Source organism: Aedes albopictus, chromosome 2 (assembly GCF_035046485.1).
Source record: "Aedes albopictus strain Foshan chromosome 2, AalbF5, whole genome shotgun sequence".
NCBI classification, from domain to species: Eukaryota; Metazoa; Arthropoda; class Insecta; order Diptera; family Culicidae; genus Aedes; species Aedes albopictus.
Window position 1 is genome coordinate 95,729,639 of NC_085137.1, and position 14,037 is coordinate 95,743,675.

General features: G+C 42.5%; 1 protein-coding gene across 1 annotated transcript; it reads left to right on the forward strand.

The window, feature by feature from the left end:
• Nucleotides 1–10,713: 10,713 nt before the first annotated feature.
• LOC134289009 (uncharacterized) lies at nt 10,714–13,864 on the forward strand. The gene is made up of 2 exons (XM_062854990.1): nt 10,714–13,511; nt 13,581–13,864. Exon 1 carries the CDS (start codon nt 10,779–10,781, stop codon nt 13,317–13,319), a length of 2,541 nt encoding a protein of 846 aa, XP_062710974.1. The 5' UTR covers nt 10,714–10,778; the 3' UTR covers nt 13,320–13,511; nt 13,581–13,864.
• Nucleotides 13,865–14,037: the final 173 nt, after the last annotated feature.

Below are 14,037 nucleotides of genomic sequence, written 5' to 3' on the forward strand. Positions count from 1 at the left end.
TAGGTAAAAATTTAAACAGCCACGTGTACCCATTGCCCTGATCCTTGTTAAGTAGTTTTTTATTGTTTTGTTTGTAAATTTCTAAACTTTCTGCAACATCAAGTTTCCATGGGTTTGTAATGTGTCGTAAGAGTTTAATATTTGAAGTATTCAAAAAATGTCCTTCATTGAAAATATGTTCAGCAACTTTAGATTTAAAATGATGAATGAGTCCCTTGTCTGTGTCTTTGTGTGCTTTTGATACTTCCGTTATGTGTTCTTTGAATCGTGTGTTGAGTGTGCGTTTTGTTTGTCCTATGTATATTTTGTCACAGTGATTACATGTTACTTTGTAAACACCAGATTTTGTTAAGTTGTCCAACGGGTCTTTCGTAGATCCTAAGAGAGTTTGAAGTTGGTTAGCTTTGCTTGTGAAAACTAATTCAAAACCAAACTTTCTGAGAATTGGTCGGAGTTTTTTGGTGTCATTGTTGTAGTCCACAATTATCCGTTTAAGTGTAGGTTCTGTCCGTGTCAGTGTAGTCAAAGAACGTCTGTATTGTTGTTGTGTCTTTTTGTTGATGATCTGTTGTATTGTTTGTTTTGTGTAACCGTTCAACCGTGCTGTTTCGAAAATGTAATTAAGTTCTTTCGTTTTTCCTGTTTCACTAAGTGGAAGTGTCTGCATTCGGTGTATCATGTGATTGAAGGATGCAATTTTGTGTTGATGTGAGTGATTTGATGAATTTGGAATAGTGCGTTGAGTGTGTGTCGGTTTTCTGTAAATTTCGAAAGAAAGTGTTGATTCTTGTTTTACGATGAGTATGTCCAAAAATGGTAGTTGGTTGTTCTGTTCAATTTCACAAGTGAATTCGATGTTTTTGTGTGCATTATTGATATTGTTCAAGATTTCAGGTAAAAGATGTTTCTTAACAATGCTAAACACGTCGTCAACGTATCTCCACCAGACTTCAGGAAGCTGTTTGTTGTTTTCTAAGCGTTTTTCCAAATTTGCCATAAAAATTTCACTTAAAAATGGAGAAAGTGGATTGCCCATGGGGGCACCATTAAGTTGTTTGTAGGTTTCATTTCTGAACGAAAAATAATTTTCTTCCATACAAAGTTTGGTTAATTTGATGTATGTACGAACTTTCTTAATCCAATCTGAATCTGAATCTTCATATTGGTTCAGAAGCCAATCTTCTAGTAGGTTAATGGCCTCTTTAACTGGAATGCTTGGAAAAAGTGATTTAACGTCGAATGAAACTAAAATTTCATCGTCGTTAACGGATAAATTCTGTACTAGTTCTGTGAATTGTTCGGAATTCTTGACAGATCTACTGTGAAATTTTTTAGGCATGTTTTGGAATTCTTGTACTAAATATTTGGCAATTTTGTGTGTAGGTGAACCAATGGCTGAAACAATCTCACGCATTTCATTTCCAGGTTTATGAACTTTGGGAAGTCCTTTTATTCTTGGCAATGAAGGGTTAGATTCTTTCAGGCTTTTAATGACGCTTCCTAAAACTGGTGTAGACTCTTTGAGAGTTTTGTCAACACGTCTTACTAATCCTGGAAGAGGATCAGTACGTTGTTTTCGGTAAGGTCCATTTTGAATCTTGTTATTCATTATTTCATCATAGTCCTCTTTGTTCATGATTACTGTTTTGTTTCCTTTGTCAGCTTTCAGATAGAAAACTGGTTTCTGGTTAAGTTCTTTGATTATTCGTTGTTCTTTCAGGTGTTCTTTGTTCAATTTGTTTTGTTGTGTGTTTTGAATAGTGTTAGCTGTTTGTGTTCTGATTTCTTGAATCTGTGGTGTCTGTAAATTGTTCGTGTTGATAGCTGTTTCAATGTCGATTATGGTTTGTGTTGAATCTGGTTTAGAGTGTACTGCGTAGTTAAGACCTTTGTTGAGAAGGGTCAACTGTTCTTCCGTAAACTGTTCGGAAGAGCGATTGACCACTAACCCAGTTAGTTCTTGTGTTGTGTTTTGTGGTTGTGTAGAAGAACATGTAAACTTCGGATTTTGCATCTTTAATGCTTTAAGTTTTTTATCTAGTAATTTCCTTTTTCTTTCTAATTCACAAAATTCTGCAACTTTTACTTTTGTTAGAAAATTAGGGAAAGATTCAGGATAATCTTTCGCTAACTTTAAATGGAGAGAATAACATTCCAAAGTTTTCATGTTGATCTTGCTGTGTAGTTTTTTGATGCTTTCTTTGATGAGTGTTTGTTCAAGTGTCTTTACTATGTTGGGGTTTGTGGCTGTTTTAACTTTTACCTTGTGACTTACGGGAGTAAACCTGTACTTTATACACTTCTTGAGAAACGCGATATCCTTGTGTAATCCTGCGATGGTCTTCTTCAACTCGATGAACTTATTCGGCTCTGACTTTGGCTTGGTTGCCATCTTCACTTTACTATTACTTTAGAGCTTTTAGTAGAACTTGTTACTTCAGACTCTAGTTTAATTTAAAAACACTTCACTAATACTTTACTTTTGCAAAAGAAAATAAAAAATGAATAACTCTTTTAAAGAAAAACTAGAAAGGACGAGCAAATTCCTTTTAATTCTACTACTGTGCTTATCTTCGGACAGATAGGCCTATTTCTATTTATACACCCCTAGTATAAATACCACAACGAATGCGAGGTTTTCTTCAGTCGAGCACTTGACACTGAAGAAGTCTGTAAGTCACAGACGAAATAGGCCTATCTGTCCGAAGATAAGCACAGTAGTAGAATTAAAAGGAATTTGCTCGTCCTTTCTAGTTTTTCTTTAAAAGAGTTATTCATTTTTTATTTTCTTTTGCAAAAGTAAAGTATTAGTGAAGTGTTTTTAAATTAAACTAGAGTCTGAAGTAACAAGTTCTACTAAAAGCTCTAAAGTAATAGTAAAGTGAAGATGGCAACCAAGCCAAAGTCAGAGCCGAATAAGTTCATCGAGTTGAAGAAGACCATCGCAGGATTACACAAGGATATCGCGTTTCTCAAGAAGTGTATAAAGTACAGGTTTACTCCCGTAAGTCACAAGGTAAAAGTTAAAACAGCCACAAACCCCAACATAGTAAAGACACTTGAACAAACACTCATCAAAGAAAGCATCAAAAAACTACACAGCAAGATCAACATGAAAACTTTGGAATGTTATTCTCTCCATTTAAAGTTAGCGAAAGATTATCCTGAATCTTTCCCTAATTTTCTAACAAAAGTAAAAGTTGCGGAATTTTGTGAATCAGAAAGAAAAAGGAAATTACTAGATAAAAAACTTAAAGCATTAAAGATGCAAAATCCGAAGTTTACATGTTCTTCTACACAACCACAAAACACAACACAAGAACTAACTGGGTTAGTGGTCAATCGCTCTTCCGAACAGTTTACGGAAGAACAGTTGACCCTTCTCAACAAAGGTCTTAACTACGCAGTACACTCTAAACCAGATTCAACACAAACCATAATCGACATTGAAACAGCTATCAACACGAACAATTTACAGACACCACAGATTCAAGAAATCAGAACACAAACAGCTAACACTATTCAAAACACACAACAAAACAAATTGAACAAAGAACACCTGAAAGAACAACGAATAATCAAAGAACTTAACCAGAAACCAGTTTTCTATCTGAAAGCTGACAAAGGAAACAAAACAGTAATCATGAACAAAGAGGACTATGATGAAATAATGAATAACAAGATTCAAAATGGACCTTACCGAAAACAACGTACTGATCCTCTTCCAGGATTAGTAAGACGTGTTGACAAAACTCTCAAAGAGTCCACACCAGTTTTAGGAAGCGTCATTAAAAGCCTGAAAGAATCTAACCCTTCATTGCCAAGAATAAAAGGACTTCCCAAAGTTCATAAACCTGGAAATGAAATGCGTGAGATTGTTTCAGCCATTGGTTCACCTACACACAAAATTGCCAAATATTTAGTACAAGAATTCCAAAACATGCCTAAAAAATTTCACAGTAGATCTGTCAAGAATTCCGAACAATTCACAGAACTAGTACAGAATTTATCCGTTAACGACGATGAAATTTTAGTTTCATTCGACGTTAAATCACTTTTTCCAAGCATTCCAGTTAAAGAGGCCATTAACCTACTAGAAGATTGGCTTCTGAACCAATATGAAGATTCAGATTCAGATTGGATTAAGAAAGTTCGTACATACATCAAATTAACCAAACTTTGTATGGAAGAAAATTATTTTTCGTTCAGAAATGAAACCTACAAACAACTTAATGGTGCCCCCATGGGCAATCCACTTTCTCCATTTTTAAGTGAAATTTTTATGGCAAATTTGGAAAAACGCTTAGAAAACAACAAACAGCTTCCTGAAGTCTGGTGGAGATACGTTGACGACGTGTTTAGCATTGTTAAGAAACATCTTTTACCTGAAATCTTGAACAATATCAATAATGCACACAAAAACATCGAATTCACTTGTGAAATTGAACAGAACAACCAACTACCATTTTTGGACATACTCATCGTAAAACAAGAATCAACACTTTCTTTCGAAATTTACAGAAAACCGACACACACTCAACGCACTATTCCAAATTCATCAAATCACTCACATCAACACAAAATTGCATCCTTCAATCACATGATACACCGAATGCAGACACTTCCACTTAGTGAAACAGGAAAAACGAAAGAACTTAATTACATTTTCGAAACAGCACGGTTGAACGGTTACACAAAACAAACAATACAACAGATCATCAACAAAAAGACACAACAACAATACAGACGTTCTTTGACTACACTGACACGGACAGAACCTACACTTAAACGGATAATTGTGGACTACAACAATGACACCAAAAAACTCCGACCAATTCTCAGAAAGTTTGGTTTTGAATTAGTTTTCACAAGCAAAGCTAACCAACTTCAAACTCTCTTAGGATCTACGAAAGACCCGTTGGACAACTTAACAAAATCTGGTGTTTACAAAGTAACATGTAATCACTGTGACAAAATATACATAGGACAAACAAAACGCACACTCAACACACGATTCAAAGAACACATAACGGAAGTATCAAAAGCACACAAAGACACAGACAAGGGACTCATTCATCATTTTAAATCTAAAGTTGCTGAACATATTTTCAATGAAGGACATTTTTTGAATACTTCAAATATTAAACTCTTACGACACATTACAAACCCATGGAAACTTGATGTTGCAGAAAGTTTAGAAATTTACAAACAAAACAATAAAAAACTACTTAACAAGGATCAGGGCAATGGGTACACGTGGCTGTTTAAATTTTTACCTAACACACACAAAACAATACACAATACACAAAACACAAATTGACTACCTACCAAATCGGCAGGAAAAAATAACACAACAAACACCAATTGACTACCTACCAAATCGGTAGGAATTTTCCTAGCTTTAGGTATCTTATTGACACCCTGTTTTCTAACAGGTAGATACACCCCTTTTTTTTTTACAAATCTGTACCTACAATTTTGTACCTACATTTTTATACCTACACTTTTACCCACACACGTACCTACACATACACCCCTAGTATAAATACCACAACGAATGCGAGGTTTTCTTCAGTCGAGCACTTGACACTGAAGAAGTCTGTAAGTCACAGACGAAATAGGCCTATCTGTCCGAAGATAAGCACAGTAGTAGAATTAAAAGGAATTTGCTCGTCCTTTCTAGTTTTTCTTTAAAAGAGTTATTCATTTTTTATTTTCTTTTGCAAAAGTAAAGTATTAGTGAAGTGTTTTTAAATTAAACTAGAGTCTGAAGGTTTCAGAGAGGTCTAAAAGAGGCTTCACAGGATCCCGGGTGAACTTTCAGGAGTTTCAGAGGCTTTTCAAGGCAACCCAAGATGTTACAATGCGTCGCAGAGCCTTTCCTGAGGTTTCAGAGGCGTCTTAAGTATTTTCACAGGCTCTCAGATGAGCTTCACGGGAGTTTCAGGGGTGTTCAGAGGGGCGTGTTAATGTGTTTTAGGGCGTTTTGATGTGTATCAGGAGGTTTCGGAAGGATTTTAGGGGGCTTTAGAGGCGTCACATTGTGTATCAGGGCGTTTCAAGAGGGTTCATATGGGGTTTGGGGCACTTTATAGGCTTTCAGTGGTGGACGCATATCTGTCTATGCAAAAATCTTGTCGAAAGATCAAAAAGCTATTTGTTTCCACTGTGAAACATATATGTGCCGAATCGTGTTGTTGCGCAAGCTGCGCAAAGCACCTCCGAGCCCATTGTGCTTCTACCTTCAGCAACACTCAATGCAGGTTGTGTGGAACCAACTGAAAATGGATCAAATCGAACACCAATAGATTAAGTGCATTTCGTAAGCGGGATACACCTAACACAATCACGTACACGTAGCTATAGGCAAAAAACGATTTGTTTACAATCGAGTTGATAACTATTTGCAAACTTATTAACTAAAGCTAATTTAACTTATTGTAAAAATTACGAACTAATCCCGATTATTGAACTAGAACGGGCATCAGTGAACTAGTGCTAAAAGGTGAATTGGAGTTTAAAAGATCTAAAATTACTTATATATTTAACGAATGAAATTAAGCCTATATCACAGTTATAGATCACAGCTAGGTGCTATTTAATCACAGTAAGTGTTTAATCACGGATTAGTATCTGCAGCTAGGACCGCCTATCATAAATTAAGCTAGGTATAGCAGAAGCAACCGTACGAGACCGCTTTCCGGACGTAACGGATAAAAGAAACACTAAACGTAAGTAAAATAATTACATCGTTTGAATAGTCGAATTAAAGTATTTCCTATGTTTCTATCGTATGCAACAATTTATAGGGAAAATTTAACATACAATTTAAAATACAATAAAGACAACGTATTCGTGTGTTCAAATTTCTGGAAATCCAGTCTTGTTACCGTTATTGGGAACAAATTAAATTTTCCGTTTACTCCGGAATGTCAAGCGGAAGCGTAGCGGGCGCGGGAATGATTAAGGACGGTTTTCCGGGTGAGGGGGCAAATTGCGGAGTGTGCCGTCGCAGTGATAAAGATTGCACCAATGCTCGAATGGTGCAATGTGACGACTGTGACTTGTGGTACCATTACGATTGCGTGAACGTTAACGACAGTATCCAGGATTGCGATTGGAGCTGCAATGTGTGCGTGAGAACATCGCTAGAGAAGCAAAAGCGTGCTTTAAGGGAGCAGATGCAACATTTCGAACGGCAGCAGAAGCAGTGGCAACAAGAGCAACAGAAGCGCCAAGAGCAGACTGAGGAACAGCAGGAAAAGCTTGAGCAGTGGCGAAATCAACAGAAGTTGGAACAGCGAGAGCAGGAGCAGTTCAGTCAGTTGCAGATAGGACAGTTGCAGTTGCAGCAGCAGAATTCGCCTTTGGAAGCAACAGCACCACAACCCAAAGCGGCAGTGAAAGTGGTAAGCGGTGTGTCGAAGCAGCAACAGCAAGTGAAAATCGTGAATCCGGTCGTTTTTGAAGGTCCAACAGCAGGTGATAATTGTCATACGGATCCATTGGCAAGTTCCACCGCCAACAATGTGGGATCGTCGAGTACAAGCAACAGGGCGTCTTCAAAATCATCAAAGCGTTCGGTGAAGCTTCGAGAGCTGCAAGCGAAGGCCCTAGAAGCGAGACAGGCGCTGGAGAAGAAGCAACTGGAAGAGCGACTGGCATTGGAGCAAGAGATGCTAGAAGCCAGTGATTCCGAGGCGGAGTCGACTTCAAGTCTCGCCAAAATCAACGAGTGGTTGGAGAAGACGGATAATGCAGGGAAAGAAGCAGGAATCTCGATGGACGGAACGCCACTTCCGGTGTACAACGAACTTTTGCGAAAATCGGTTGTCGGTTACCAATCGCGTCTCCCTAGTGTTCCGGCCCCGGTAGTGCCAACGACTGTGCAACAACCTAGCGGATATTCGGCTCCGTATCATCCGCGTGTCTCGCAACCACCTGGTGGAAATCTAGCTCCCGGTGTCAGATACACTGAACATGTGGGACCCAGCAAGAACTTCCCAGGAGTTCTTCCGAACTATCAACCACCTCTGTGCGAATATCCTGAAATGACTTCTGAATTTCCATCGATGCCAGCGCACAACGCACCACCACAGCAGCCAATTAGGACGACAGGATATCCAACAACGAGTTATCAGCAGCAATACACACAAAATCTCCCGTATTACGATCCCATTCCTCGAAATGTCGGCAGACCGATGATGGCCTCATCTACACCTCGACAGGACTTGGCTGCATCGCAGCCGTCATATCAGCCACAAATGCATTATGATTCAGTACCACTGAACAGCGGCCACCTAGCGGCACGGCAGACGGTAAAGGAGCTCCCGAGATTCGGCGGGGATCCTGAAGATTGGCCGCGGTTCATTGCTGCGTACGAGCGGACGAGTAGGATGTGTGCCTTCAGGAACGACGAGCTACTCGATCGTTTGGAGAGGAGCCTGCAAGATAAGGCGCTCAACGCCGTCAAAAGTTTGTTGCTACATCCCGACAATGTTCCGGTGATCATGAACCGACTGAAAACCCTCTTCGGAAATCCGGAATGTATCGTGGAGACCATGGTGCGGAGAATCCGTATGATGCCACCTCCGAAGGCTGAGAAGATGGAGACAATCGTCGACTTCGGCGTTGCAGTGCAGAACCTGTGTGCCACCATACAAGTGTGCCAGATGGACGAACGGTTGTACAACGTTGCACTGCTGCAAGAGCTCGTGGACAGTCTTCCGTCAACATTGAAAATGAAGTGGGCGTTTCATCGGAAGGAGATTGGAGCTGCTACGCTGTTGGAGTTCAACAATTGGCTGGGAGATATGGTTGAGGCGTTCAGTCAAGTAATCAGACCGGCGGCTTGGACCAAACCACAGAAGACGGAGATCAGGGTGGACAGGAAAGTACGAAAGGACGAAGCCTACGTACACGCGCACTCCGTTCATCCGCAGGAGCAGAACGATCGCAATGCATGTCTTGCATGCGGCAATGCGTGTAGTAGTCTCGAGAAGTGCAGCAGTTTCCTGAAGATGTCGACGAACGCAAGATGGGATTTGGTGAACGACCTGAAAATCTGCCGGAAGTGTTTGACGAAGCACTTCAAAACTTGTGAGAGGAAAATTCCGTGCAACCAGGACGGTTGCAGTTTCCTGCATCATCAGTTGCTGCACGACGACAGCAAACACAAGAAGCCGTCATCAAGCGCTCCAGTTCAGAACGCGTCGGTGAACACGCATCATAACTCGTTGCCAAATGTGCTGTTGAAGTACGTGCGCGTCACACTGCATGGAAACGGGAAATCGATAACTACATACGCCTTCTTGGATGCTGGATCAACGTCGACACTGGTGGAGCACAGTCTGTGGAAGGAGCTGAATCTCAACGGCAAGAAGTCTCCACTTTGCATTGCATGGACGGGGGGACAAGGCCGATACGAACAAGATTCAGTAGTTTTCGCGGCCGAAATAGCCAGTGCTGCGAACCCAAAACAACGTTTCCATCTTTCGGAGATACACACGGTACGCAGCCTAGATCTTCCCGAGCAGTCAATGTCGGCGACCAAGCTAGCAAGGCATTTTCAGCACCTGAAAGATCTGCCGATCGAATCTTACGCTGCAGCGAAACCCCGGATCCTGTTGGGTGTTGACAGTTCTAGACTCGAGTATCCGCTCGACTCCAGAGAGGGAAGAGAGAATCAGCCGACAGCTGTACTAACCCGACTTGGTTGGATAGTCTACGGCCCGTGCTCGACGTCGGGACAAACGGTTTCGAAAAGCGATATTTCGTACAGTTACCACATCTGCCAGTGCGAAGGACTACATGCAGCCGTTAAACAATACTACTCTCTCGACAATCTCGGCATACAATTCAACGGAAAGCCACTGTTATCTAAGGATGACGAACGGGCGATGAAGCTGTTGGAAGAAAACACGGTTCTGCAGAATAAGCGGTTCGAGACCTGCCTGCTATGGCGCTACGAGGATGTTCGGCTACCGTCGAGCAAAGCCATGGCTCTAAAGCGGCATGACTGCTTGACCAAGCGCATGGTTCGGGAGCCGCTGCTGGCCAAGGCTCTTCAAGAGAAAATCCTAGACTACCAAACAAAGGGATATATCCGCAAACTTTCGGCGCAGGAGGAATCCACGTGGTCTGGACGTTCGTGGTATCTGCCGATCTTCCCGGTGGTGAACCCCAACAAACCCGGTAAGCTACGGATCGTCTGGGATGCTGCCGCTAAAGTGGGAAAACTCTCACTAAACTCGTTTCTGCTAAAAGGGCCAGATCAGGTGACGCCACTGCAGCATGTCCTTCAACGGTTTCGCGAATACCGCACGGCAGTCTCAGGAGATATCCGTGAAATGTTTCACCAAGTCCGGGTTAAGCCTATCGATCAGCATTGTCAGCGGTTCCTGTGGAATGACGGCGTCCCCGGGAAGGCTCCCTCGACGTACGTGATGGAGGTGATGACGTTCGGTGCAAGCTGCTCGCCAAGTAGTGCACAGTACGTCAAGAATCTGAATGCAGCTCGATTCCAGAATCAGTATCCGAAAGCTGTGGAGGCGATATGCAAGGGGACGTATGTTGATGATATGCTCGACAGTGTTGAAACCGAAGCAGAAGCAGTGAAGCTCGCGCAGGACGTACACCAGATACACGCCGAAGGTGGATTCGAGATCCGGGGATGGCTGTCAAACTCCAAAGAAGTACTAGACTGTATGGGTGAGCAGAGGATTCTCCAGAAGGATTTAAACAAATCTGCAGAGCTGGCGACCGAGAAAGTTCTCGGAATGTGGTGGGATACGATCAGCGATACCTTCACGTTTAAGATTCCTAAGCGGTGTTGCCAGGAGCTTCTTTCCGGAGAACAAGTTCCCACCAAGCGGGAAGTACTACGCATTCTTATGTCAGTTTATGACCCTCTTGGACTCCTCGCGAATGTGCTGATGTACCTTAAAGTCCTACTACAAGAGATCTGGATTTCCAAGATTGGCTGGGACGAGCCGATCCACGAACAACACCAAGAAAAGTGGAGAATTTGGCTCAGTGTACTGCATAAAGTTGACACAGTATCTATTAACCGGTGCTACCGCACGTTGACCTCTTCGTCAACCGTGAGCAACGTAGTCCAGTTGCACGTTTTCGTCGATGCAAGTGAGAAAGGGTATGCAGCAGTCGCCTACTTTCGGTTCGAGGAGAGAAATACTATAGAGTGCGCTTTCGTCACGGCCAAAACACGCGTCGCTCCCCTGAAGTATATGTCGATTCCACGATTAGAACTTCAAGCAGCAGTAATTGGTACGAGGCTAGCGAAGATGATAGGAGACACTCATAGAATTCCAGTACGCGAGCGGTTCTTCTGGTCCGACTCTAGAGACGTGCTCTTCTGGATACGTTCTGATCACAGGAGATTCGACAAATTTGTCGGCGCCAGAGTGGGAGAAATTCTAGAAAACAGTGAAGCATCCGAGTGGCTATGGATACCGACAAAGCTGAACGTGGCTGATGAAGGTACGAAGTGGCAGAAGATCCCTGACCTCTCTCCATCGAGCCGATGGTTTGCCGGCCCGGATTTCATGTGGCAGCAACAAAGCTCCTGGCCAGCGCAGCCGAGGGACCATGAAGGAACTATCGTCTCAGTCAACGCGCACGCAATCTACGAACCCGTTCTCAACTTCACCAAATACTCCAACTGGCGGAAGCTTATACGGATCACTGCGTATGTTCTCCGGTTTGTGGGTAACCTGCGTACCAGACTCCAAAGGCAACAATCAGTCAATGGTATACTCAGGCAACCAGAGCTTATTGAAGCGGAACACTGTATCTACCGTCAAACTCAGCTGGACGCATACGGCGAAGAAATAACACTTCTACGAAGTGCCGCGAAGGAAAATGGAAATAAGGGAATACCTATACCTAAAAGCAGTTCACTCTACAAGCTTTCGCCCTTCCTCGACGTCCACGGAGTGCTACGCACGAAAGGAAGAACTAGTGGTTGTCAGTATGTTGATGCTGATGCAGTCCATACTATCGTGCTACCGAGAGAGCACCCGATTACAATGTTAGTGGTGCAATTCACCCATGAGCGCTACCACCACCTCAATCACGAAACAATTGTTAACGAACTGCGCCAAAAGTATTGGATCCCTCGACTCCGTAATGTCTGCAACAAGGTGCGTCGACAGTGCCAGCATTGCAAGAACGCTAGGGCTCAACCGCAGCCGCCTATTATGGCCGATCTCCCTCCAGCTCGGCTAGCTGCTTATTCTCGACCGTTCTCTTTTGCTGGGATCGATTATTTCGGGCCAATTCAAGTCGTCGTGGGAAGGCGTATCGAGAAGAGATGGGGCGTGCTAATTACGTGCCTGGTAGTACGCGCTATCCACATAGAGATCGCACACTCGCTCAACACTAGTTCCTGCATCATGGCCTTGCGGAACTTCATGGCTAGAAGAGGAGTCCCGTTGGAGCTGTTTAGCGACAGGGGAACGAATTTTGTCGGTGCCAATCGCGAACTGACCGAAGCTGTTCGACTCCTGGACCATGATCAGCTGATGCAGGAATTTGTGACACCGGATACCAAGTGGACTTTCTTGCCTCCAAGCAGTCCACACATGGGTGGAAGCTGGGAAAGGCTGGTACAGTCGGTGAAGAAGATCTTAGGCAAGATGCAGCTTCCGAGAACTCCAACCGACGAGGTCCTTCGTAACAGCCTGATGGAAGTTGAATGCATAATAAACTCCCGCCCCCTCACCTACGTTCCTATTGATGATGCCGAGCACGAAGCATTAACCCCTAATCATTTTTTGTTGGGTTCTTCCGGAGGTTCAAAACCGTTGGTCGCATACGATGATAGCCCCGCTACGCTGGTGAACAACTGGCGAACTTCGCAAATCTACGCCAATATCTTTTGGAGGCGTTGGTTGCGAGAATACTTGCCAACAATAAGTCGTCGAACAAAGTGGCACTACCCAACGAAACCTATAGAAATCGGTGACGTAGTGATCATCGCCGATCCGGATCTACCAAGAAACTCGTGGCCAAAGGGCCGCGTTTTGGACATAAGCTGCAGAAATGGCCAAGTGCGTAGCGCCACCGTGAGGACACCGAATAACATCTATATACGCCCTGCAGTGAAGCTTGCGGTGCTGGACGTCGGTGCAACCAAGAATACACAAGCTTGTGAACCTGAAGCTTGTGTACTGGGGGGGATTGTTGCGCAAGCTGCGCAAAGCACCTCCGAGCCCATTGTGCTTCTACCTTCAGCAACACTCAATGCAGGTTGTGTGGAACCAACTGAAAATGGATCAAATCGAACACCAATAGATTAAGTGCATTTCGTAAGCGGGATACACCTAACACAATCACGTACACGTAGCTATAGGCAAAAAACGATTTGTTTACAATCGAGTTGATAACTATTTGCAAACTTATTAACTAAAGCTAATTTAACTTATTGTAAAAATTACGAACTAATCCCGATTATTGAACTAGAACGGGCATCAGTGAACTAGTGCTAAAAGGTGAATTGGAGTTTAAAAGATCTAAAATTACTTATATATTTAACGAATGAAATTAAGCCTATATCACAGTTATAGATCACAGCTAGGTGCTATTTAATCACAGTAAGTGTTTAATCACGGATTAGTATCTGCAGCTAGGACCGCCTATCATAAATTAAGCTAGGTATAGCAGAAGCAACCGTACGAGACCGCTTTCCGGACGTAACGGATAAAAGAAACACTAAACGTAAGTAAAATAATTACATCGTTTGAATAGTCGAATTAAAGTATTTCCTATGTTTCTATCGTATGCAACAATTTATAGGGAAAATTTAACATACAATTTAAAATACAATAAAGACAACGTATTCGTGTGTTCAAATTTCTGGAAATCCAGTCTTGTTACCGTTATTGGGAACACGTGTAGTAAATTTTGAATTCGAACTCTAAATACATCTTTTTTAGCGAATGTTCGGCATTACATTTTTTAGAAAATTTTCGGAACAAACTATCTGTTTGTATTCTCGTTCATGAACTGCAAAAACTC

What these genes read in the sequence shown, in the direction of transcription:
- LOC134289009 (XM_062854990.1), top strand. Translation starts at nt 10,779, where the DNA reads ATGTGGTGGGATACGATCAGCGATACCTTCACGTTTAAGATTCCTAAG.